This window comes from Anabas testudineus, chromosome 18 (genome assembly GCF_900324465.2).
Source record: "Anabas testudineus chromosome 18, fAnaTes1.2, whole genome shotgun sequence".
In the NCBI taxonomy this organism is placed as follows: Eukaryota; Metazoa; Chordata; class Actinopteri; order Anabantiformes; family Anabantidae; genus Anabas; species Anabas testudineus.
The window spans coordinates 2,962,378-2,989,961 of NC_046627.1; the positions used below are offsets into that span (position 1 = coordinate 2,962,378).

The 27,584-nt window shown below is 38.5% G+C and overlaps 2 protein-coding genes across 2 annotated transcripts; one reads left to right on the top strand and one right to left on the bottom strand.

The window, feature by feature from the left end:
* Positions 1–160: 160 nt before the first annotated feature.
* LOC113168105 (low affinity immunoglobulin gamma Fc region receptor II-like) lies at positions 161–26,606 on the bottom strand. Its single transcript, XM_033326744.1, has 9 exons — positions 26,576–26,606; positions 26,079–26,114; positions 23,966–24,229; positions 23,644–23,886; positions 23,343–23,474; positions 23,133–23,213; positions 22,439–22,531; positions 533–625; positions 161–418 (listed from the first exon to the last, which is right to left on the bottom strand). Exons 1-9 carry the CDS (start codon positions 26,604–26,606, stop codon positions 375–377), a joined length of 1,017 nt encoding a protein of 338 aa, XP_033182635.1. The 3' UTR covers positions 161–374.
* Positions 17,299–20,718, top strand: LOC113168104 (coxsackievirus and adenovirus receptor homolog). Its single transcript, XM_026369110.1, has 3 exons — positions 17,299–17,531; positions 18,599–18,931; positions 19,112–20,718. The coding sequence occupies exons 1-3, from the start codon at positions 17,450–17,452 to the stop codon at positions 19,678–19,680; spliced, it is 984 nt and encodes a 327-aa protein (XP_026224895.1). The 5' UTR covers positions 17,299–17,449; the 3' UTR covers positions 19,681–20,718.
* Positions 26,607–27,584: the final 978 nt, after the last annotated feature.

Genomic DNA, 27,584 nt, shown 5'->3' on the forward strand with positions numbered 1-27,584 from the left:
CACACGAGAAAAACAACAGAGACCAAAGTTTATTGATCCTGCAAAGAAACAAGAGCAGCGACGAGAGACGGGTCCAAAATGTTTCATATACAACTAATTAATGTTTTTAAATCTTTTCTTTTTTAATTTTTCATTAAAGTATTTATTTGATTTGACTCTACATTAAAAAATGGGAAATAAAATCCAGTCTTAACTTGTTTTTCAGGAGTCTGATTTAGAAAGTGTAAACTGTCTGACAAAAACAATATATAGTAAATACTTGCTTATTCATTGATTATTGTTAAGTATGAGTCCTTTTTTTATTATTATTTTTTTATTCTGTGGACCAGATAGAGGCAGCAGGTGGGCTGCAGTGGTTGGACTTGCGTGAAGGTCTACCTCAGAGAGGAGTAGAGGACCTCTGGCACTGGAGGAAGCTCTGAACAAAGACACAGTTCAACGATATGAGACAATGTTGTAAAAAAACAACGGAACAAAAACAGCTTCTTCTTCTTTCATCTTAAGAGATGTGGATGGCTGATAAAGGTCATACCTCTTTTCTTTAACTTGATGTTTTTATTGACTATTTGTCCATAACCGGCGTTGTCTGTTCTCACTGTTGAGTAAACGGCAGCTGTTTTACTCTCTGCAAAATAAAATACACACAAAATACTGCAGCTTTTACAACTGATACCAATACTGTTACTGTTGTATATTTAGTGTTTGTTTTTGTTGCTATTTAGTGCTTATTAAAAAGGTGTAGTTCCTAGTATGCATTTACATACATGGGTATATAAATAAAGTGTATATATACGTACAGTGTTTTTTCTTATGTAGATGGAGGTAAATTGTTTAAACAAAGAAGAATAGTTGTTGTTAAAACTGCTGTACGTGTGAACTGAAAGTCTGAGAAGCAGCAATGCTGAGTGTGGTCTGACTGACAGCAGGTATTTATTGTTGTTGTTGTTGTTTAACACTCCACTTAGATATACTGTATACAGAGGGTGTGAATCAAAAACAGGAAATTAATAGACAGAGCTGCTTATTATGAAAATATTGTCTGAGACCAAGCTCATCAGGTTCACAACAGGAATAAGATTCAGCCGCAGTTCCACATACAGAATTTTAATGACAATAACAAAGTATATGTAATGTTGTGTAAAGGTTGTGTAGTTCTACTACAGCATTTCTCTTCTTCCTCTGAGTAAAACAGTTTAATGATCAAAGAGCTCAAATTAACCTTCATATCATCTAAAATTCATAAAAGATATTAAAGAATAGTCCCCAAACTAAACACGGACTTGAGGGATTTGATTTGATTATATGCTTCGTATTTGGCTACTGCTTGAAAGGCCTGAACCAGAGTTCATCTCTGTGGGCTGTTGGTCTAGTGTTTGACCATAGTGGAGACAAAGAGAAGCAGTTTTACCTCTTTCCTTTCGTTCTGCATTTTTTATGACTATTTGTCCATAACTGACGTCCTCTGTTCTCACTGCTGAGTAAACTACAGCTGGATCAATGACCACACCTGATACACCTGGAAGACAGTCAGATGGAGGATGAAGACATTTCTTTGATTCTGGTGAATGTGATAAGTGAGGACAGAGGACGAAACAAGTGTTGCGTCGTCCAGAGCAGAACAAAAATGATGATGAGGATCATCAATCTGGATGTTCATCAGCCAGATTAGTTAGTGTGTGTGTGTGTGTGTGTGTGTGTGTGTGTGTGGATCAGAGTTGAAGCTGCTTCCTGGTTGTTGATGTGAGAGTGAAACATCACAGATCAGATGTTGGTGTTGATGAGACTTTGTAGAAAACAGCTGGTATGAGTGATGGGATCAAAGTGCAGTAGATAATGTCTGACAGGAGTTTGAAGAGGAAATGGATTCTGTTGTGTTCTTCACTCATCACAGGACAAACAGATGGAGACAAAGGAGGTGTAGGATGCATAGAGGAAAATACTGCTGCTGGTTTCTTAGTGGTCACTTGAGCCAGATGAGCTGAGGTCAGACTAGAACTGATGATTCTCAGTAACTTTGGTCGGTCTTGTGTGTTTATTCCAATAAACTATCTGAGCTCAATTGTGCCAAGTATAGTATTTGTATTTGTTACAGTGACAAGAGGACAAACATCCAGTGGCTTCAACTGATGGTTTAGTCCAAATAAAAAGTGTGTCCCACAGAGGTCTGATGAGACTCTACACACTGGTGGTCAGAGACCAGAAGCTACAACATGAAACTTAAGCTGGCAGAGACTCAGGTTTTCCTATACTACTATCTACTAAAGATAGTAAGGTAAAGTAAAGTAAGGTAAAAAGGTGGTCACTGTGGCCAAATATTGTAACTCAATACATGAATATCTCATCCTGAGAAAACAGCTTTTTCTTCTTTCATCTTAAGAGATGGAGTTGACTGATAAAGGTCATACCTCTTTTCTTTGACTTGATGTTTTTTATGACTACTTGTCCATAACCGGTGTCGTCTGTTCTCACTGTTGAGTAAACTGTAGCTGGTTTACTCTCTGCAAAATAAAATACACACAAAATACTACAGCTTTTAAAACTGATACAATACTGTTACTGTAGTGTTTAAAGTATTAGGAGCACTACAGCCATGTGATACAAAGTGAAATATAACTACTACAGTAGTAGAAAAACTTTTTTATATGTATTTTAAATTATAATTTATTTAATGCCTACATTATATCCATTGCTAATTAAAAAGGTGTATTTCCAAGTATACGAGAAAACAAATTACAAATAAAGTATGTAAATATACGGCATGTTTTTGTTTTCTTATGTGGATGAAGTTAATTCAATTTAAGCAAAGGAGACCCTGTTGTTAAAACTGCCTGCTGTACGTGTGGAGTGTAGTTCTGAGAAGCACCAGGGATGAGATATGTGGTCTGTCTGAAAGCAGTTTCTTTTTTTTTTCGCTTAACATTGCTGTTATGAAACACCAACAACTAATATATACTGTGTGTGAAGGGTGTGAATAAAAAACAGGAAATCAGATAGCAGAGCTGCTCACTATCTCTAACACTTGTGAACACAAGGACACATGAAACAGACACATTTACATTCAAAGTATCACCAGCTACAGAAGACCAAGCTTATGAGAAACCTCACTAGCATCAGTTCAAAGTTTACTGGAATCAACAGAAAGACGTTTCTGCTGTAGTTTTGCATGCAGCATTTTACAAACTACAAAATTATCAACTTATCACTTGTGTAATGCGTCTCAGGTCTCTGAGTTGTGTTGCTGTATCACATCAATATTTCTCTTTCTATGTGGTTTTATTTACAGGTTTTGTCAAACAGATCAAATGAGCCAATATTATTATTATTATTATTATTATTATTATTATTATTATTATTATTATTATTATTATTAATATAATAAAAGATAAATAACAGAATTATTTCAGAACTGTTCCAGAGTTTTAAGAAACATTTTTTTTAAATTTGCTTTTCTGAGCATTGGCTGCTAGAATGGGTTTTGATCTTTGTTGATCAACTCTCCACTCAGAGGTGTTTTCTCACCAAATGTAAGGTCAGGAAAGAGAGAAGCTGCTTATCACTGTATGATCAGTAGTGCTGTTTATGATCACAGTGGTTTAAAACTAAAATTAGAAGGTATTAACAAACACATACTACCTTTGTTCCGTCTGACTGGTCGCTGGTGATTTGTTATTTTGATGTCAGTGTACGTAATATCACCTTCTCCAATTTCATCATCATCTGGAAAGAGAAATCATATAATTTACTAATAGAAAATTACACTAAGGCCCAGAGTTACTAAGATCCCAAATAACGAGTATTAAGCATGCACAGTTTTGCAAATTGTGCCTTTCGTTGTGATCTACTGAGAAAAAATGCGATTGTACAAACATAGCAGAGGTAGCCATATTTAGGTATCTGCAGGTATCCTCGGCCTGGAGCTGTACATCTCCAGAATCCAGTTCATCTGCCCAATGTTCTTGCTCCTTGTTGTTGTCTTTATTGCCTGCTGTTCTTTTCTCTCTTCTCTTTCCACTCACCCCAACCGGTCGAGGCAGATGGCCGCCCACTATGAGCCTGGTTCTGCTGGAGGTTTCTTCCTCTAAAGGGAGTTTTTTCTCTCCACTGTTGCCAAAAGCTTGCTCAAATGGGATTGTTGGGTTTTTTCTATAATTTTTTGTATAATTATTCTCTGTGAGGTCTTAAACCTTAAACACTGTAAAGTGCCTTGAGATGACTTCTGTTGTGAAATGGAACTTTACACATAAAACTGAATTGAATTTCATTTAATGGCATTCAATTGATTTTGCATGTTTTGTGGTGGAAATTTGATCCTACTGGGAGCAGAATGCATGTTTTCACACATATGTAGCCTACACATCCTCTCCTGCACTGTGTAAATTAAATTACATGACATACTTCGAGATATGCAGGGGAAACCTCCCAAAATTGTTTAGGGGCCTACTTTACTGTTCCTCCCAACCACCGGATGACCCAAATAAAACTTTGTGGAGCTCTCCTACTCCTTTAAAATAACATCAGCCTACCTTTCAAGGTTTCAAGTTCATACTCAATCTTGGCCACCGCAAATAGGCTTCATAAATCCCATTGCATTTAAATTTGCATTTCCTTCTCCCTGTGCTATGCACACTTGGACAAAGATGCCTCACTTTGCATATTTATAAAGGCAAAGGTGCATATTCCACAGCGTTTGGTGTTTTTTGCAGGTATTGTCAAGTTTGCACACAATTTAGTACACACAAACTTTAGTAAATCAGGGCCTTAAAACTAATCCAGTTAATAAATATCTCTTTGTTCTGATAAAAAATGTGAACAAAGTATAAAATCCAGATTTTTGTGCCTCACCTTTATGTTTCTTGCAAACGCACCGTCTCACCAGTAAAATCAGTAACATCAGCAGAAAGAGACCAGAGACAGATGGAACAGAAACCAACACAGCAAAAGGACCAGGGGACGATGGACCAGGAGATGGTTTTGCTAATATAAACCAAAGCTTATTATTAAAAGCACAAATTAAATAGGATAATGCAGTCACTTCTTTTCTGTTCTTTTCTTTTTTTTTCTTGATAATTGTTCATTTGTTCCTGTCTAACACCTCTATAAAGTTGACACTATTTTTTTTTCGATTCTAATGTTGTCAGTGGAACTATCAGAGATGCTCAAGATAGTTGAAGACTCTTTACCCTCCTGACCTGTGACAGAGATCCAGCTGGGTGGAGACTCTCCATGACTGCTGATGTGACACTTGTAGAGGCCTTCATCAGACTTGGTAACATGGTGGATGGTCATGTGACCTGTAGGCTCAGTCCTGATGAGGGAGCCATCTTTATAGAAATCAGCTGGGAGCTTGGAGGGAGGGCTCTTTGTTTGACAGTGCAGAGTGACATCATGTCCCTCCATCACAGGGAGGACAGGACTCTGCAGGATCACTGATCCACCTCAACACAGAGACAAACTACAGCATTTCATCCATTTCCACACAGACTCATCAACACTAACTCCACAGTCTGATCTTACCAGAGACAGTGATGTTGATGATGCTACTGGTTGATCCCTCTCTGGACTCACACCAGTAAACTCCACTCTCCTGTGACATGATGTAACTGATGTTACAGAGAGAACTAGCCAATGTTCCCCAGTCAATTCCACATCCAGCCCTAGCTAATCTCGTTGTGTTCCTCCTCAGTGTCCATCCAGCAGAGCTGTCGTCCTCCTCACAGCTCAGAGATACAGATTCTCCTTCAAACAGCTGAGAGCTGCTGGGACTCACAGTCAGACGAGCTGGAGAAAGTTTCAATGTTTTTTTAGTAAGATCTAATAGGACATTTTATAAAACTAGACTAGAAAAACTGTGTAATACTGACAAATGGTATTTTTGTTGTTGTTTTTTTTCTTCTTTGAAGGCAAGATTTGGAATGACATATGTTTTCATGCAAACAGAATATGCAGAAAAGATTGAATAAAGATCTGCTGGAACAACACCAAAACTATTTCTTGGCCAGTTGCCCATTACTGAAGTGATGGAGTCAGCTAATGAATAAATTCATTAATTTATTATATTTATTTATTTACCTTTATTAAAGTAATAAATATTACTGTACTTGTTTAATGCAGAACAAATTATTAAAACAAAACAAAACTTCTCCAATTAGTTAATTACAATTTGAAATGGCCGTGATTTTCTCTAATTGATTGTAGCATGTCTGTAGATTTACTTTATACATTTGGAGTTTTAGCTTCCCACATAACATACATTGCATTACAAAGTAACATATGCACCATGAAAAGAAAAGATAAAAGGAAACATCTCAGGTACTAGACCAGTCTGTAGGCAAGGGTCAAAATAGATTTTACAAGAAGCCAGTGCAGAGATCTATAGAGTGTTGTAATGTGTGTCCTTTGGAATAGTTTGATAGTTCAGCTGATAACCCCATCTAAGACGATGCATCTGTAGCAAGTAAAACATAAAAAGTAGGAGACCGAGAACCAAGTTCTGCAGCACACCAGTGGAGAGGCAGTCAGAGTTAGACACAGCCTCCTTCCAAGATACTGTGAAGGTTAGTCTAGAAAAGTAAGACTTGAGTCAGGCCAGGGCTGTACCAGTGATGCCTAAATCACAACGTGTAGACAGAAGGATCTGGTGGTTGACTTAATGAAAGTGGAGGGTATGGGATCCAGAGATCATGTGTTGGGGTGGTTTGAAGGAGGAGGGTGTCGTCCTCGTTCAGAGGACTTGGGACTGAGAGTGAGAGATTGTGTGCTGAAAGAAGATGTTAGCCGATATACAGTATGTAAAGGAGTGACTAAGATCATCTGTGGTGCAGTTCCAGGTGAGAATAAGGTCCAGGTGGTTGCCAGCTCTGTGTGTCAGAGGAGTGGGGACCAGTCTCAGGTCAAGCATGTTCAGAAGTGCAAGGACATCAGCAGCCTGAGGTTTGCCCACATGGATGTCCAGGTCCCCCGTGATGATGAGAGGAGTGCCGTCTTTCACGAATATGTGAGTTGACACATGAAGCATAAAGCAGGACATGTCGTCAGCAGGACGGGGGTCGCTGTGTAGAGCAAACGAGAGGACTGACGTGACAAAATAAATGCGGCGCGAATCTCAATTGTGTTTTATTTAGCAAAGCGCATGATTAAAAACATCTCTCGAAACAGAAACACTTTTTTAACAGCACTTTGCTTTGATGTTTTTCTTCTTGACTTAGATTTTGTTTGCTTGCCTTGTTCCTCATTTGTAAGTCGCTTTGGATAAAAGCGTCTGATAAATGACTAAATGACTAAATGTACGAGGCTTCATGTTTCAACCTCTAGTTTCCTAAAGTAAAGAAGCGCGACCCAACAACAGAAAGTAGGCCTGTGTTTTCTAACTCCTGACCTTCATGATGCTGTGCTGAGTGAAAGCAAACACCCCCTCGCTTGCTGTAAATACTGTTACCTCCTGTGTTCACACCTGTGCTCACTTGGACATTACGTGGATTAATTAGAGGGATCACAGAATAAAGTCCGAGTTATTTCTGAGATGAATTACGCAGACGTTTGCGTTCTCACATGCAGCTGAGTGAAGTCCGGAAATGTTCAGGGTGTCAGTGTATGTGTGAAAACAGCTTTAGTACAGATAAAGTGCAGCTAGGATTGCCATATCCTGTGAGGTGATCCAGGTTTCTCTAAGTGCCAGTGGCTGCACAGTTGACTGTGAGGTGAAAGCTGGAGTGAGGTGAACCTTACTGACTGTGGACTGGCAGTTCCACAGAGCAGAGAAGAAGAGAAAAGCAAGAGAAAAGAGGTAAGGGTGGAAGAGCTGACCACTTTAAGACATCTTATATGTAGTTTCACATAAGGGAAAGCAAATTTACTGTAACAATATTTATAGTAAATATAAAATATCAATATAGAAATATTTGTTCTTGTGTTTGATAAAAACATTTTCCAATATAGGACTGAAAACCCATTGATACAAATGTGAATTAAGTAATAAATGCTTACAAACACACAACTCTAACCCAAATAAGGGGTTGGTTGAAGATTCACTTGAACTCAACCATCAAAGATCAATACAGAAAACATTAAAACATTTCTTATTATATAAGCAAGAAACAGTAAACTAATTTGTGTAAAATGATTAGAAAAGTTTACCAACCTTGATTTGTTGTAAAACACAGCAGTGATGTCAAAACTAAAGAGAATTGAAAGAAAAGTTATGAATGATTGACAATTTCTTTTTCATTTTCTGTTTCTTGAAATGGTTTTTATTTTCTTTTTTAAAGTAATTTCATTTCAACATATTTCATCACTTTTTCATCATAAATACAGGTAGTACTCACAGAGCAGACACTGTAGAGATCTTTGGTCCATTGTGTAGCTTGGTGATATGAGACCAAAGCACTTGAGCAAATGCACAGCAAGTAATGCCACTTCCTTCTTCTCTGTAGATGAGTATGTTGATCGACTCTCTCTCTCTCCAACAGTTCTTTCAGACAAGAAAGAGCTCATTTAGCATGTTGTTGTCACACAGATCAATTGTCAGTTAGCTGATAATTTACAATAAAACTACTATAAATACCATAAATAGGTGAACGTTATGAAGTCTGGGGCCTTTGTTTATCAACTAATTAATATTTTATTAAAAGCATTCAGATGTTGATTAATAGCTTACCACTGCTATGGCCTTAGAGGTCACCTTACAGTACAATTTGTCGTATTGAGATGCTTGGACATGCAGCCAAACAAGCTTCAGTGGACAAGACTTATTCTGTTGGAGTATTATCCTAATTTGGCCTTTAATGATTTGGAGCATTTTTCTATAAAATACTTTATAAAAAGGACTGCTGTTGATAAGACTTTGCTGTAATCGAAAGCTGAATGGACTGTTGTCGTGGCGTGGCTGTGGCTCAATAGGTAGAGCAGTTGTCTGCCAATCATAGAATTGGTGGTTCGATTCCTGGCTGCCATGTCACATGCCAAAGTGTCCTTGGGCAAGATACTGAACCCCTAATTGCCCCTGGTGAATCAGGTCTTCAGTGCCATCGGTGTGTGAATGTGTGTGTGCTTGTGTGTGTGAATGGGTGAATGAGACACAGTGTAAAGCGCTTTGAGTACCAGCTAGGTAGAAAAGCGCTATATAAGTTTACCATTTGTCATCATTGTAAGCTGGGACACGTGACTATCAAAGTTTGTGAATTTTGCCCAGAGTAGAAGAGAAAGCTTAGAGCGCCCTCTGTTGGTGGTCCCCAAAGGCCCTTGTGGACCTCTGACTTCCTACAGTGAGTACAGACTTAAATATGCAAATATTTAGCATCACAGTGTAAAAACTAACCTTGCTATATAGCTTTCATATGACTTTTAACTTAATTTCTATGTGCAATATTAGCCCAGTGAAGGTTAAACCATAAACACACCCTGAGCCTCAACAACAAACAGTTGCTGGTCACTAAAAGCAAAATAACATTTTATTTAATCTACATCTGACCTCACCGGATGTGAGCATTTGTGAATTAGTGCACAGACTGCAGCATTAATGCTCGAAGTTAGAAACTTTTATAACTTAACTTACGTTACATTACACTTACAAACTACAAAACAAAAAAAAAAGTAGAAAATCATAAATTATTGACACATAAAAGGAAGAGTTAAAAAAGAGATTCAAACTCAAGTGCTGCAACTGGAGGGGGACATAGTGCATATATGTGAAGCAATGAGGAAAGAAGTGGAGATTCAAGAAGTTAAAGTTAAGAAACAAATATCATATGCAGAGGGCTAGGGCCAGAGCTAAGAGGGTAGGAGGGGGAAAATTAGTTAGGACTGAGTAAGAGAGGAATCAGGAAGGGGGATGTATGTTGCAGCAAGTTGAAAGGAAGGTGTGGACACAAAAAAGAAAGATGGTGACTTTCATAGCAGGGCTTATTACAGTTTTTCTCAATAGCTAAAACACTACACCCTATTGTCTGAACCAAATGCTCAGTTGCCTGAACCCACTGATTGAATCAATCACTCTTTTGGCAAAACCATAAGCACTTTTCACCTGTTTAGACACAACTTGCCAACACATTTTCATTGTGATGCACCTATGCTGCATAATGGTAAGCACAGGTGACAAAGGTCAAACACCATTAAAGCACAGGTGTCACCACCTGAACACAACAACTCAAAACTGATCACACTTGTGGCTAATGATGTGAGGGAACATATACAGTAAGCCAGTTCAGAGAGCGCTGGTTTGTCAGACCTTACAATGGATAGAAATCAGAGAGGAAGAGTTTGTGTGAGAGGAGGTTGAGTTGGTCAAGGTGGTCAGCAAAGACAAAGAACAGTAATATCTATCATCCCATCTATGTTGTTGTTTGGGACAATGTGAGTTTTCACAGAGCTCTCCAGGTTAGAGAGTGGTTCAATATGAACCAAGGTTTTGTCAATTTTTGCCTTCCACCGTACTCCCCTTTCCTAAACCCCATTGAGGAATTCTTCTCCTCATGGCGGTGGAAGGTATATGAACGCCAACCTTACACCAGGGTAAATCTCCTGCAAGCCATGGAACTTGCCTGTGGTGACATAGGTGTGGAGGCATGCCAAGCCTGGATACGGCATGCCAGGGGTTTCTTCCCCCGTTGCCTGGCCAGACAAAATGTGGCCTGTGATGTGGATGAAGTCCTGTGGCCTGACCCAGTACGGAGACATGATGCTGTGGCTGAGTGATGCACTTATTTGTATATTTTTGTATTTTATTTTTACATAGGCTTACTGTACACAAGTGGCAAATGCATAAGATTTCTGTTTGTTTTTACAAGTGCTATGTGTAAATACACAAGATTTCTTTAGTTTTGCAACATGCATTTAGCCTACAGTGAACAATAAACTTTTATTTCTCCAGCTTCATGTCCTGAGCATTGTGTTTTATATTTTTCTACATAGTGACCAGTAGTGTTTTTAATTTTGATTGACTTGGGGCACGATTTGACAACATAGTTCAGTTTTGAGTACAGATTGAACTGTTTTGAGGTGAAAGCTTGGTTTTGCAAGAAGAGTCTGAGGTTTTGTGAATGTAGCTTGAAACGTTGGTTTTGTGTTCACAGTTTAAAGAAAAGGAGAGCAGCTTTCAAGAAATGTTTCTTAGCAATCGAGAAAAACTGTAATGTAACAGTTGATTTTAAATCTAAGACGGACAGGATTCAAATATTAGTCAGCAGCAAGTCATCATCTAGACATGAAAGATTTAAGCATAGCATGCAAATGGGCCAGGAGGTTCAATGTGTGGGTTAATTTTACTGCTGATGTTAGTACTTCAGTGGAATCAAGGATTTTAATTGCTCAAATGGTTTTGAGTTTAAAAAGTTTATTGTTGATGAAAATGAAACAGCAGATCTTCTATGTATTCAGGTATCTTGGTTGAAACCACATTTAGATTTTGTTGTTGGTGGATACATTGCTGTAGGTGTTACAGAAAGGATGGAGTGCGTGGTGGGTGCATAACACTTGTTATAGGGAGGGTGGATCCAATATGGAATATGTAGTGGTAGAGATGTGGTTGGGAAAGATGAGTGTGGTAGACATAAACTTGTATAACCCTTGTAAGAGGTTAGTGTTAACTAGGCTGGATGGGATTGAAGGGCTGGATATGGAGAGTGTTGTTTTGTGAGAAGAGTTTAATGAACATATGTCTTTATCCTCTGCATCTATCTGCTTGAAACTAAACTACTGAAGGTTTGAAACCATGTAAAATACATGATCACAGAACTAGAACAGAAAATAAAGTTAAATCATTTAAGAAATAAGTACTGACCTGCAAAGTACAGAATCTGTTAGATTAGACCATAGACTGTATATAAATCTACTTTATATACAATGTTTCACAGCTGAATCGTTTCAGTCTTTCTTATTAAGGACTCTTTTAGATGTCGTCACTTTTTCAGATTTTTTACATAGAAACAAGAGTGTCTGTACAATTTAGTGTATACATTTTTAGAAAACCTCGCTACCGCCTTGCAAAAGCCTTTGCTTGAACTTATTTAAGAAGATATGATATGATAAATCATCCCACGTCTGACAAAGAAGGCTTAATTATTCTTAATTTTCATATTAAATATTCGTGAAATGCATTTTGATGCGCACTTTTGGCCAAAAGGTGGCAGCAATGCGCCTATGAGGTGTCTGCCAACAGCAGCTTCTTGTTCTGGGTGTACGACCAACGGCCTGTACAGGTCCGGTAGCGATATTCTCATTCCTACTAAGTACCAGCTACAATGGCAGAGTTTGAGTCAGGGATTGAGAGCCTTAATGGAGTTTAACGAAGGGGAAAGGTACAGGAGTGATGAGGAAAGTCACAGGGAGGAGGAGTGTAAGTAAAAGGAAAAAGAAAGGTGGTTGTAGTAGTGAGTTGACTAATGGGAAAGAAGAGGGAAGTTCTCTGTAATACAGAGGTGCAGGTTGAAAGGGCAAGGAGGTTGGACTGTGTGGGAAAAGTTAAGGTTGTGAGAGTGGTGAAAGTGGGAGAAAGGAGACATGTTGGACATGTTGGCAGAAAGGGTGTGATGAGGTGATTAGTGGAGTCCCCCTCAGTGTTAGCATGAAAAATTGGATTGGCAATCTTAGAGTGAGGAACAGAGGTGTTAAAGGTGGACAGAGGATCACAAGAGGAATGAGAAGAGAAAAACAGAATTGGTCATAATTGAGTTTGGATAATGAAAGTGTTGTTTTGTGTGGAGATTTTAATGTACATAATGAACTAAACTGTGGAATAGTGAAAACAGTTGACAGTGGTGGGCAGGTAAGTCGGAGTTATTTAGGCAAGTTAGTGACATGAAGTTAAGTATGATAGAATAAAATGGGGATCTGGAGTGGTTTGATAAAAATGTAAGAGAAGGTATCAGCCAGCTATCTAGCCATCCCTAGCAGCAAAGGAAGGTGTAGGAAAAAACAGTGCTGAGATGGAAGGAGGAGTGTGGGGATGCATTACAGAGAGGAAGAAAGCTTTTTGGACTTTAGCAGTTGATAGACTATAAAAATGATAAAGAAAATGGGGTGAGAAGTTTTGGGTCGGGGGTGAGTGAGGGAGACAGAGTTTGAACAGATGCAGAGAAAGCAAAAATACTGGTGAGAGCTTTAGTTAAAGTGCATCCCTCTGAAAATCTGTTGCTGGATGGACAAAGAGGAAGAGACCAAACATGGGAGGAAAATAAAGATATGTTGGGCAGGAAGGACGATGTTGTTGATGACGTAAATGTACCTTTTACAATGGGAGAGATAGTGAGAGCAATAGCTAAGACTAATAAATCAGCTCCTGTGAAGGACAAGATTTGCTATATTATGTTGGATTAAGTAAATTGTTGTCACTGTTTAATAGAGTGTGATAAATGGGGAAATTGCCAAAAGGTTGGAAGGAAGTAATTATACTTGCAATAAAGAATCCAGGAAAGGATCCGAGCAAACCTGGAGGTTATAGGCCTAAAGCTTTAACATCTAATGTGTGTAGAATTCTCCTGTGTATGCTGTGCAGGTGGAAATAGGGGAAATGTCATTGTGCATTCAGAGAAAGCAAAGCAATACATGGCTGACCATCCCACAAAAGAGGTTTCGAGGATTGTTGGGAAGAGTGTTGGACGGGTGGGAGATGAAGCAGCAAGACAGATCGTAGTCCTGGAGAGGTTTTTTTTTACCCAACTGTGATTTGACCTATGATTCAGTCCAGTTGTCCAGTTGTAGATTTGGAAACATGAAACTGGGATGTGCAGAGACTGTCAGGAACCAGAAACAGTGGAACATGTTATGTTGAGATGTAGGAGGTACAACTGTGAGAGAGAGAGGTCATGATGGAGGACTTCAGGAGGAGAAATGTTCAAAGGGAAAGGATTTAAAACAGGGGTCTCAAACTCGCGGCCCGCGGGACGATAAGTTGTGGCCCCCACCTTCATATAAAACAGTGCTTCTCAAATAGTGGGTGCGATGCTAGGGGGGGCGCGTGTGACCCCAGGAAACATGCTTTTTTGTCCGAACTAGAATAAAGTGTAATTGTACATCCAGCACAGTAGATGGCAGTGGCGCTCTCATTGTCCGAGTGTGCGCAGAGAGTATTAGCTCTACGGTGTTATTGCACCGAGCATGCGCACATACTGCAGAGAGCGGGAGGTTTGAAGTGCAGTGGACAAACACTCAAGAGACACCATGAAAAATATTGAACAGGGATGAAGAGAAAGACGGACAGAGACGGAGATAATGAGACGAAAGCTGAGACGAGGAAATACGACGAAGCTTATGTAGCGCTTTGCTTCACTGTTATGACGGTGGGAGACGAGGAAAGATCGGTGTGTTTACTGTGTCTAAAAATGTTGGCAGCGGACAGTATGATGCCAAATAAATTAAGGCGTCACTTAAACACTTCAGTAAACCAGCGAGCACTGTTGGCATCATATAAGGTACCCTACCAAATAGCTCAATGCAAAAAACCCCACACGATAGCAGAGGAGTCGATACTGCCTGCAGCAGCAGACATGGTCTCTGTCATGCTGGATGATGCAAGTGCTGCAAAAATAAAAGCTATCCCTCTGTCCAATGACACTGTCGCAGACGTATAAATGAGATTGCTAACGATCCCCAAGAACAGCTGGTAGATAAACTCAAAGACAAACGTTTTGCCTTACAATTTGATGAAGCAACTGACAGCAACAAAGACTGTTTGTTTATTACTTATGTACAATTTGACATGACAAACTCCCTGTGTGAGGACCTACTTTTTTGTAAATATGTCAGAGACAGAGCCACAGCTGAAGAATTATTCAAAATATTGGACTGCTTCCTGACTGAGAATGGGCTAAAGTGGGAGAACTGCATTGGTGTTTGCAGTCATGGTGCACAGACCATGGCAGGGATGAGAAAAAGACTTCAGGCACTCATCAAGAAGGTCTCACCTAAAGCTGAGTGGACACACTGTGTTATACACAGAGAAGCACTGGCATCAAGGCACCTTTCCTCTGAATTAAGTGAGGTTATGACTGACATTATAGGTGTAGTTAATTTTATAAAGACTAGACCACTAAAAACAAGAGTGTTCTCTGCTATCTGTGAGGAGATGGGAGCTGAACATCAAGCTGTGCTGTTTCACAGTGAAGCATGATGGCTGTCACGAGGAAAAGTCTTGTCCCAAACTAAATCTACAGCTTCAAGGGAAAGATAAACACCTCCCTCAGGTCACAGAATAGATCATCTCTTTCACTCGAAAGCTTGCAATGTGGGGCAGGCGACTTGATGAAGGAAACACAGATTCATTCGACAACCTGCATGACTTTGTTGACACTACTGACTATGATGCCACCTCAGTGACGTCATATATCAAGCAGCATATTTCATCATTGATGGGGTACTTTAAAAAGGACTTCCCTGAAAACACTTCTCAATATGACTGGGTGAGAGATCCTTTCAAAGCACCAGCTCCAACTGGTTTCAGCTCTGCAGAGGAGGACCAGTTCAATGATATAACGTCTGACTACACATTGAGACTGAGGTTCACATCACAGACACTGAGTGAATTCTGGCTGAGTGTAGAGAAGCAGTATCCACTCTTAGGGCAGAAGGCTACGGGCATTCTTCTTCCTTTTGCAACGTCTTCTCTTTGTGAGATTGGCTTCTCTGCTGTTGCTGCACTGAAGATCAAGTACAGATCCCAGCTAAACATTGAGCAGGAACTGAGAGTTGCTGTATCCTGCCTCAAACCCCGCTTTGAAAAGCTGTGCACTGCAAAACGTGCTCATTGTAGCCATTAATCCTGACTTCCTTATTTTGATAAAAGAAAAAAATCAGCACAAATAGTTTTATTCATTTTTGTTTTGTAGGTTAAAATGTTTAATATATTGTGCTCCTGAGTTAATGTTGCTGATCACTTTGAATTTATTATTATTTATTAAGTTTATTTAATCTTATTTTTCAGTATCAAATGATTCAAGTCGGTCAAAAATGGATTTAATGATTAAATTTCTTTAATATTTCAGGCAAATTGTTGCACTTTAAATTGTTTATCTTACAGACTAAAAAACAATGTTAATAAAGTTATTCTTTATTGTAAGTTGATCTATATTTCTTTATTTGTTGTTTTCTTTAATGTAAATAAGGATAAAGTGTTAAACAGAGGTGTACTTATAACAATTACATAGACAAATAATATTACTTATAGTTGTGGGGGGGCGCAAAATGTTTTTTTCTTCCTGGGGGGGGGCATAACAGAAAATAATTGAGAAGCACTGATATAAAACGTTAATGTTAGTGCGGCTCTCGAGTTTGATGTTTGGCACTTTACAGTGTTGGTGCGGAGCTGAACGAACCAACTAATCATGGTGAGGTATATAGGTACCCAGCGGGACATTATAAGTCAAAGTGATGCGTTCACGGCGGGTTAAAAGAAAAGTGAGGAACTCAATGCAGCCTAATGTAGTCTGCAGTCACATAGAGACACCTGTCCATCAGTAATAACAGTCCCCAGTAACCCAGACACATTATAGGGTCGCACCGTTATTTGTGGGTCATTGTTTTTATTTGCAGTTTCAATGAGAACTGACCCTCAGCTTCCCTGAGCTGAACTTCAATAAGTCCAAGTACAGGTCCAGACTTACTGATGATCCTCTTTAAACCACACTGAGGGTCTCAGCTGCTTCCTCCCTCAAGACAAATGTGGCTCGACTATGAGAGAGGAAGAGCTGCCAGGTCTGTAGCAGCAAAGAGTAGATAAGAGAAGAACAGTTGATGTTCTTCAATGTTCAATTCATGTTCAGAAGAAGGTTAAAGGTTAAAGAACTGTTAATACAGACATTTGAATCTGAATACAGCAGATATAGAAGACTGAAGAAACCACATATAGTCGCTGACTAGAGGAATCTATTTATTATTATTTTCATTGTTATTATTATTATCCTTTTCTTTATTTATTACTGATTTATTTTCTCATACGTTTTTTATGTTTTTATCTATTTTGTATTAAACATTAAAAATAAAGAGATTTGAGAAGATAGGATTTTTTTTAACAAAACTAGTCTTGTGGAAAACCTGATGTGGTCCAGCCTCACCCAGACTCTGCTTCCCGCGGCCCCCAGGCAAATTGAGTTTGAGACCCCTGGTTTGAAAAATGTTTTGAATAGTAGTAATAGTTTCTATAAGTTCTTAAGAACGACTGGACTCATGAAGAGAATTCGAAAAATGTAACGCAATGAGTTTTCCTAAAGGTGGCAGCAAAGCAACATTCCCCAGAGAGGAAAAAGAAGAGGAACAACAACAAAAGAGTTTTAGGAAACTCCGTGAACTTTGCTGGAGCTGTTCGTTTCTGCGCAGTCTCGGTCCGTTTTTCCGGAAGAACCGCGGGTCGGGCCTGGGAGTTTTGCTGTGGTGAAAGAGACGTCGAAACAACTTGTCATGATCTGTACCACCAGACAGGATTTATCCGAATTAGAAACTGTGTTTTCCACGATGTTTGGATCGAATGCAAATTAGAATAATGTTTTCAAAATGGGTCCTCTGCGCTTCTTTGTTCACACATGTCCTTAACTGTTTTGCCTACAGTGGTAAGTTTTCCGTGTGAGAGAAAGAAATACGGTGGATTTGTAACTACAAGAATGATTTCTTTGGCAAAACTTGTCGGTCCCCACCCATTTTCATTCTGCAATAGATGTGAGGAGTGACAGTCCCGTTATACGAGGACAGAGAGGAGAAGCAGCTGATCACTGGCCGGAGCAGAACTGAAAGAGCATAACTCAACTTCTTAAAGCTTTGTTTTAATCATACAACAACATGATTTGTCACAGACAGTTATTTTTACCGTCTTCTTGTATAGTCCTGTTAAATAAGTGAGCAGGTTTCTGTAATCTGCTGTTTAGACAGTTCCTGATTTAATAACATATTATCAGATTTATTCAGTTTCCTAATTTCCAATAATGGCTGTTTTAATGCTGCTTAAGTATATGACAGAAAGGATTCAAGGTATAAATGAGTTTAACCTGCATGGTACTTAAATACATTATATTAAAGAATATAGAACATGATACAACATGAGAATGTAAACGTGTTCTCCATGAAGCAGTCATTGCAGTATCTAAATAAACTGCACAGACTTGTTTTAATTAGAAACCACATCAACACATTCAAAACAAAAGTAAAACCAGACAAAAAAAAACACAAGAACTCTGTTTTAATCACTGATCTATCAGACATTTCCAACATCTGCGTAGATAATCGCGAGACGTATCCTAATGTCTCTTAACCACAGAGTTAAAAGAATGAGTTTGGTGTACATTAGTAATGCATTACAGCTAATTACATATTATGATATTTACGTTTCATTGTAAACTCCATGTTCAAGGAACCATTTGTAACAAAGGCTAACAATCTGCACCATACCATAAACCTATAAAACCATTAACACAATACAGAGACACTTACACACAATTCACATCAGAACTATGTGAACAAACTGAGATTAGGTGGAAATTACCAAACAGTTTTGTTCATGCAGCTGCAGAAGTAAGTTGTTTAGTAATGTCTAGCAACTGCAGATTCAGGTTTAAGGAACATATTTTTACATATTGTATGTGAAACATACTGACTCCTGTCTTTGTTTTTATTTCATCACAAGAGCTGACAGCAAAACCCGGAGATGACGTCCTTCTTTCATGTCAAGTACCCAGATATCATGACATTTTACTGTTAAAATGGAGCAGATCTGACCTGCAAACAGAGGATCTTGTCTTCTTCTTCAGAGATAATCACTTTTATGAAGACTTCCAGCATCCGTCTTATCATGGTCGTGTAGAGCTGAGAGATCCAGAAATGAAGGATGGAGACGCTTCTTTGATTCTGGAGAACGTCAACTTTAATGATGCTGGGACATATGAGTGTCATGTTAGAATCACTGGAAGACACGGTCTTGATCTCTTCAGCAGCATCGAACTGATCGTTAAGTTCTCAGGTGAGTTTAAAATGCAGCTGCTTCCACATCAGTTGTTTTTGTTCAGGATTTTTTACATCATGTGCTTTGTGATAAAATATGAAGATACATCCTGTCAAACTGAACCAAAACTGAAACTCTGGAGCTGTGTGAACTGATGTTTACTTTGTTCTTTGATCTGAATTTTCTGGTTTTGTTCAGATCCTCTACAGATTAAAGTGAAAACTGGAGAGGATGTGATTCTTCCATGTCAGCATCCCAGAGGTGCTGACATCAAACTGTTAATGTGGAGGCGAACAGACTTGATGGAAGACATCTGTGTTTGGCTACATGGGACACTGTTGGTTGAGCATTCATCATTTTATGGTCGAGTGGAGCTGAAAGATCCTCAGATGAAGGACGGAGACGCATCATTGATTCTGGAGAACATCAACTTCAACGATGCAGGGACATATGAGTGTTATGTTCACAAGACGTTCCAACGCCGACTCATTAACACTATTATCCTGATGGTCGACAACTCAGATGACTTTACGAAGTTTAGTGAGACCACCTGGGACTGGGGAAAGGTTGTAGTAATAGTCAGTTTGTCAGTCGTTATTGCTGTGCATTTTATTTCTCTTGTCTGTCTGATACATAAAAAATGTAAAGAACTCAGAAATCAGAATTTAAACCAAACTCCTGCTGATCAAGCCGGTGACCTTGAACTCCATGAGCTCAATGATTTAGAGGGAAAGACAAATGAGGAGGAAACAACAGTGGAGACATGAGTAGATATTTTGGTTTAGTAACCAGTCTGGACTTATTTTTCTGGTCAGTGTTGTTTAAAGAAGTAAAATGATGAAGCCTTTAAGTAACAAGTACCAATAGTAATCAAGGCTGGTGTTTGTAAAGCCACTCCATTTACTGTTTAGGCCTGAATTTGCCAATCAAACATTTGAAGTAGTGTTTCATGCAAAATATCAATTTTATGTTAATTTTAGCCTTAATGCGCCTTTAACCTAATACTAATTTATCAGTCGAAAAGATAAGAATGGCAGCAAACACCAACAACAAGAGACGAAACAGTACCATAGCACAGTTCATTTTTTCATTTAGCTAATGAATACATTGATAATTAGCTATTAAATAACAAACTTGGACTTTTTATAACTTACATAGATTTATACATATATCATAATACTAATTAATCTGATGGAAACAAAGTGCTGGTGGAAACAGAATGTGACATCAGACATGTAAACATATGTTTATTTATAGATAACTGAGCAGAGACAATGCTGACTTTGAACTTTGATACTCAAAAAGTTCACTCTTAAAAATGTAAATTTAAATAGATCTATCCGCTGGTTTTAAACGTAACTTTAAGACACAATCAACAACAACTGCAACTACTACTAAGAAGAATCAACTTTTTTTGTGCCTCCTTTAAGGCGCAGGGGTTCAGTATGTTATTATAAGACGCACACGTGCACTTTCTATCTGTATTTAATGATGTTTTTTCCTGTGCAGTTTCTAGCGGCCAAACTGACTGTTTGTAGTCTTTGCTTGTGGTTTTCTATATTTGTTCAATGTCATGAGGTGTGACTCAGTTAGCCACGAATGAAATGGAACAAGTTAATTTTCCATCTGACAACTTTGTGAAACCCACAGAACCACACGAGAAAAACAACAGAGACCAAAGTTTATTGATCCTGCAGAGAAACAAGAGCAGCGACGAGAGACGGGTCCAAAATGTTTCATATACAACATAAAAATAACAGCTGATAACAGAGGTTGTAGAATAAAAATGCTAATTTATACTTGGACAAATTAATGTTTTAAATAATGATGTAAATTTTTCATTAAAGTTCTTATTTCATTTCACTATTGACTGTGTATAAGTAGTTAGTGTATACTGTGACAAGAAAGTATACATAGTAAATATTTGCTTATTTATTCATTACTGTTATATTATTATTGTTAATTATGAGTCCTTTTTTTTATTTTTTATTTTTTTATTCTGTGGACCAGATAGAGGCAGCAGGTGGGCTGCAGTGGTTGGACTTGCGTGAAGGTCTACCTCAGAGAGGAGTAGAGGACCTCTGGCACTGGAGGAAGCTCTGAACAAAGACACAGTTCAACGATATGAGACAATGTTGTAAAAAAACAAAGGCTCATTGTGTAAAACATGCAAGTCTAAACAAAGGAGAAAGCTCTTTTTGTTTAAACTGCTGTACGTGTGAACTGAAAGTGCGTGGTCTGACTGACAGCAGGTATTGTTGTTGTTGTTGCTGCTTAACTTCTCTGCTGTGAAACACCAACGACTAAAATATACTGTGTGTGGAGGGTGTGAATCAAAAACAGGAAATTAATAGAAAGAGCTGCTTATTATCAAAGTATTGACAGACACCAAGCTCATCAGGTTCATAACAGGAAGAATTTTCAGCTGTAGTTTCACCTACAGTGTTAGAATAATTAAAAGTAATAAAAGTATTTGTAATGTTGTGTAAAGGTTGTGTAGTTCTACAACAGCAACATTTCTCTTCTTCCACTGAGTAAAACTGTTTAATGATCAAAGAGCTCAAATTAACCTTCATATCATCTAAAATTCATTAACATAACTGTGAAAGAGCGTGTCTGCAGCCCTGATATTGAACTTTTGGCTGTGGGGCTTTGTCCATATTATTTGCCCAGAGAGTTTTCTCACTCCATATTAATCTGTTTACGTTCCTCCATCCGCTAACGCCGCTGCTGCGTGTGACGTCATTCAGACGGTCACCTCCAACCTGCAGACCAGACACCCTGACGCCTTCTTTATGATCTCTGGAGACTTTAACCACACCACCCTCAATAAGACACTTCCTACCTTTACCCAGTTTCTGAGCTGTCCCACCAGGGGTGAGAGGACATTGGACCTGATGTATGCTAATGTTAAAGATGCCTACAGCACCACTGCCCTCCCCCCTCTGGGAAAGTCGGATCACAACCTGGTACATCTCCTCCCACAATACACACCTTTGGTTCAGAGGCAGCCTGCCACCATTAAAACTGTAAAGAGGTGGACAGAGGGGGCACACTCTGCCCTGCAGGGATGCTTTGAAGAGACAGACTGGAAGACTCTCTGTGAACCTCATGGTGAGGACATTGATGGACTGACAGACTGCATCTCTGACTACATTAATTTCTGTGTGGACACCCACACTGGGGGAAGTGACAGTTGTGTCATATAGTTGTTGTCATTCCCCCTAGACTATAATTATTGTTATTCATCTATTCTTATCCATCTCACAACTCAGTACATATACTGAGTTCTCTGTATTGATGTTATTCTGTCTCTGTGGATCTTTCCTGGTTGTGGTTCTGTTTCTTTCTGTCTGTGTTGAGAAAAACTGTAATGAGGCAAAACAATTTCCCTCTGGGATCAATAAAGTTTTTTGAATCTTGAATCTTGAAATTGACTGAATTTAATTTAATGCTCAGAGTACATGTCTGTGGGTTCTTATTCTAGTGTTTGATCATGATGGAGACAAAGAAGAGCAGCTTTACCTTTTTCCTTTCGTTCAGCATTTTTTATGACTGTTTGTCCATGACTGACGTCTTCTGTTCTCACTGCTGAGTAAACTACAGCTGAATCGCTCTCTGTGAAATAAAACATATACAAGATACTAATAAAACACAAAAACTACAGCACATATTTCAAAAACACTAAAACTGATGAAGATCCACAGGTGAGCACACAATGTGTGTACAAAGATTGGGCTTATTAGTTTTAAAATTAGCTAGTTGGCTAATGCTAGATTAGCAAAAGCTGAAACCATAGTTCTAGGTTAATGGGAGTGTTTGCATGCATGCAAAATTGAGTGCAAATATTGCATATTGTTTTAAGTAAAAAACAGTTTTATTGTGTTTTATTATTCCAGGCCTCAGGCTGAGACTAGCACATCTTCGCTCACTGAATTCGTTTATTTCTGAACCTTTTTCTGCTCTTTGTTGATAAAATCACCACATGTAGGTTTGAGAAGTGTATTCTCCGAGCAAAAACTCACTTTATACTGCATCCTCTGAATAAACCTCTCAGGTGTAAGTGTGTGCTCTGCACTTGGCTGCAAACAGGTGAAGTGAATCTATGTCTGATCTCTCTCTCACTAAAAACCCTTGTGTTCAAAAAGCTTTACCGTAGTAGATTGCTCACTCTTGAAAGGGCTGCTTGTGATCACAGATAGTAAAAAACACTTTTTACCTCTGATGACGGGTTGTCTGTGATTTGATATTTTGACTTCAGTGTACACAATGTCACCATCTCCAACTTCTTCATTATCATCTTTAATGAGAAACCACAAAATGTACATTTTTTTTTTAACTATACAAAAAAACTCTAGTGAGTTTAAAAAATGTCTTATTGTTCTGAAACAAATCTGGATAAAACATTAAATAAAAGGTTGTTACTCACCAACAGGTCTCCTGCAAACATGTTGTTTAACCAGCAAAATCAGGAACGCCAGCAGAACCAGACCAGAAACAGATAAAGCAAACAACAACACAGGAAGTAGAACAAGGGGCGAGGGACCACAAGGTGGTTTTGCTAAAATAAAAATAAAATAATGCACATAAAACAGAATAATAGGCAACAGAAAATTATACATTTCAACCATTTTAGCATCTCTAAAAAAATAACCATCACTTTCTGATTCACATGTTGTCACATCAACAATAAAAGAAGTTGAAGAAAGACTTATCTTCACCCTCCTGACCTGTGACAGAGATCCAGCTGGGTGGAGACTCTCCATGACTGCTGATGTGACACTTGTAGAGGCCTTCATCAGACTTGGTAACATGGTGGATGGTCATGTGACCTGTAGGCTCAGTCCTGATGAGGGAGCCATCTTTATAGAAATCAGCTGGGAGCTTGGAGCAGTTCTTTGTTTGACAGTGCAGAGTGACATCATGTCCCTCCATCACAGGGAGGACAGGACTCTGCAGGATCACTGATCCACCTCAACACAGAGACAAACTACAGCATTTCATCCATTTCCACACAGACTCATCAACACTAACTCCACAGTCTGATCTTACCAGAGACAGTGATGTTGATGATGCTACTGGTTGATCCCTCTCTGGACTCACACCAGTAAACTCCACTGTCCAGTGGGTTCATTACACTGAAGTTACAGGAAGAACCATCTGGTTTTCCCCATCCATCTCCACACAGTGTCCTGATGTCAGTGGTTGTGTTCCTCCTCAGTGTCCATCCAGAAGAGCTGTCGTCCTCCTCACACCTCAAAAAGACATAATCATCTTCAAACTGCAGGGAGCTGCTGGGACTCACAGTCAGATGAACTGGTGGAAATTAAATGTACACACAACAAATCAATTGTGACAGGTAGCCATGTACAGTTAAGTTCAAAATAATAGCAGTACAATGTGACTAACCAGAATAATTCAGGTGTTTTGTATATTTTTTATTGCTACATAGCAAAAAAGTTACCAGTACGTGCAGTAGATTCTCAGAAAACAAACAAGAGCCATCATTCATGATATGCACGCTGTTAAGGCTGTGAAATTGGGCAATTTGTTCAAAGGGAGGGTGTTCAGTGGGGTCATCAATTTTGTGAAAAAACAGGTGTGAATCAGGTGGCCCCTATTTAAGGGGCCAGCACTTGTTGAACATACATTTAAAGGCCTGGAAAATGGGTTGTTCAAGACATTGTTCAGAAGAACAGTGTACTTTGATTAAAAAGTTGATTGGAGAGGGGGAAACCTACAAAGAGGTGCACAAAATTTATTAAAATATATAATTATAGGCTGTTCAGCTAAAATGATCTCCAATGCCTTAAAATGGAGAGCAAATCCTGAGAGACGGGGAAGAAAATGGAAGACAATCACAGTCTGGAGTTACCTGTAAGTACAGTTAGAAGACGTCTGTGTGAAGCTAATCTATTCTCAAGAATACCCCACAAAGTCCCTCTTTTAAAAAAAGGCATGAAGTGCAGTAGAGATTACAATTTGCCAAAGAACACATCAACTGGCCTAAAGCGACATAGAGGAACATTTTGTGGACTGATAAGAGTAAAATTGTTCTTTTTGTGTCCAATGGCCATAGATAGTTTGTGAGATGACCCCCAAATTCTGAATTCAAGCCACAGTATGGTGGTGTAAGCATCATGATATGGGCATGTTTCTTCTACTATGGTGTTGGGCCTATTTATCGCATACCAGGGTTCACGGATCAGTTTGCATTTGTCAAAATACTTGAAGAGGTCATGTTGCCTTATGCTGAAGAGGACATGCCCTTGAAATTGTTGTTTCAACAAGACAATGACCCCAAACACACTAGTAAACGAGCAATGTCTTGGTTATGTTATGGAGTAGCCAGCCCAATCCCTGATCCTTAATCTAATTGAGAAACTGTGGGGTGATATCGAAATGGCTGTTTCTGAAGCAAAACCAAGAAATGTAAATGAATTGTGAAATATTGTTAAAGAATCATGGAGTGGAATAACAGCTGAAAGGTGCCACAAGTTGGTCGACTCCGTGCCACACAGATGTGAAGCAGTAATAAAAAACTGTGGTCACACAACTGAATATTAGTTTAGTATAAAATAGTTTGGAGTTTGTACAGTCAACGGCAAACACTGCTATTTTTTTAACACCCTCCCTTTGAACTAATTGCCCAATTTCACAGCCTTAACAGCGTGCATTTCATAAATGCTGGGTCTTGTTTGTTTTCTGAGAATCTACTGCACCTACTGGTAACTTTTTTGCTATGTAGCAATAAAAAATATACAAAAAAACCTGGATTATTTTGGTTAGTCACATTGTACTGCTATTATTTTCAACATAATTGTATTTGATCATTGACTCCAGCAACTGCTCCTGAATTGAAGTGACTTCTTTTGAGCCCTCAGACAGTACTGCATGAATCATTGTGCTACCCTCATCATGCTACTTCTGCTGCATCCAGAAGTTTAACCTGGAAATCTTTTTCTGAAAGAGAAAGTCGTACAATTTGTGCAGAAACACAGCTGAAAGTTGAAACTGTGTTTCATATTTGCTCTGTTGCTTTAAAGTGTTATTGTGAATGTCTAATTAAACAGACATTTTAATAGTTTGTTCTTTTGGGACAGAACCAATAAACACATTTTTGGAAAGATCAGATGATAGATGATCCAATAACAAGTTTACAGACCTTGATTTGTTGTGAAGCACAGGAGCGAGGTCACAACTTTAGAGAAGCGAGAGAAAGGTTAGTTTTTAGTGTGATTCAGTTGTTATGTTGCTCAAATGTTCGTCACAAGATGTGATTTGTAAGAACATTTCAATAATTTACGTTTGAACTGTAGTTTTACTGCAAACTGTCAAACTGGAAATATATTAAATATGTAAATATCACTGTATCACATCTTTACTGACAGTATCCTGATTGAACAGGATGAACTCAGCTATGTTTACATTTCACATTTTGATCTAATTTCTTTTCCTTTTTCTGAACATAAACTGCTGAACCGTTACAGTTTCCATTTCTTGCTTTTTAATTTTCTTCTTTTTAAATACATTATTGTTTTTTTTTTATTATTATTGTTATTATAGTCTGATCCTTCTTTCACATGTAATCACATATCTCACCACCCTTTTTATAACTCATCTAACATGATATAAATCTGATGAAGGAAATGTTGAACTTACAGAGCAGCCACTGAAGAGACGTTTGGTCCATTGTACAACGTGATGATATGAAACTCGACTGATCACAGACACCAGTTAAAGTCACTTCCTTTTCCTCTGTAGCTGAGCAGTTGTTGTGTCGACTTTTCTCCAGTAGTTGAAAAGAAAGAAATTACTTAGTTTGCCCTCATCACCAGATGAACCATTAATCATTTAATAAGGTGAAACTAGTTTACCATAACTTCTCTGATGGGGTCTTTATTTATTCAGACCGAGCTGACTTCTTCCTGCTCTATTTTATGTTGTACTAAATATAAATTCAACAATTCCTCCATGTTCACATGCAGTCTTCATAAATTACAATGTCCACATCATTAAATCATCGTTGTGTCGTGTTTTTTTCACCGCTTTGCTAAAATAGTCTTTTAACGTAACTCATCTGGAGGATGAGATGATCTAAAGCTAAAAATAATCCCAATGATATGCTAATGTGAAAAGATATGATGTGTGTGACACATCTGCATTTCCTGGAGGGGGAAATCTGTGTTAACACACACTGTATATTGATGCACTGGCTGCTAAAATTAAGGCTGTAGATGACCAACATGTCATTTGTTCAAGAGGACACCTGTGACTGAAGAAATTCCCTAAAGGCATTTCTGTGATAATACATATATGCTGTGACAATGACTTTGACCATTCAAATTTAAATATTTAGATGTTTTGAAATTGGAATTTGTTATTTGTTAGTTGTTATTTTAATAATTATTATTTTTTTGTTAAAGTTTTTATTTTATAGTACTAAATAAAACCAAATCGATTGTTTTCCTTGTTTCATGCTGGAAAATGTGAAATGTCACAGTTAATGGATTTTACCCAGACTAGAAAATGAAGCTTAGAGCACCATCTATTGATGATTTGAAACAAAGCAGAGATGCCAGAGCTTTAGGCAACAGTGGAGAGGAAAATCTCCCTTTGGAGGAAGAAACGTCCAGCAAAACCAGGCTCATAGTGGGCGGCCATCTGCCTC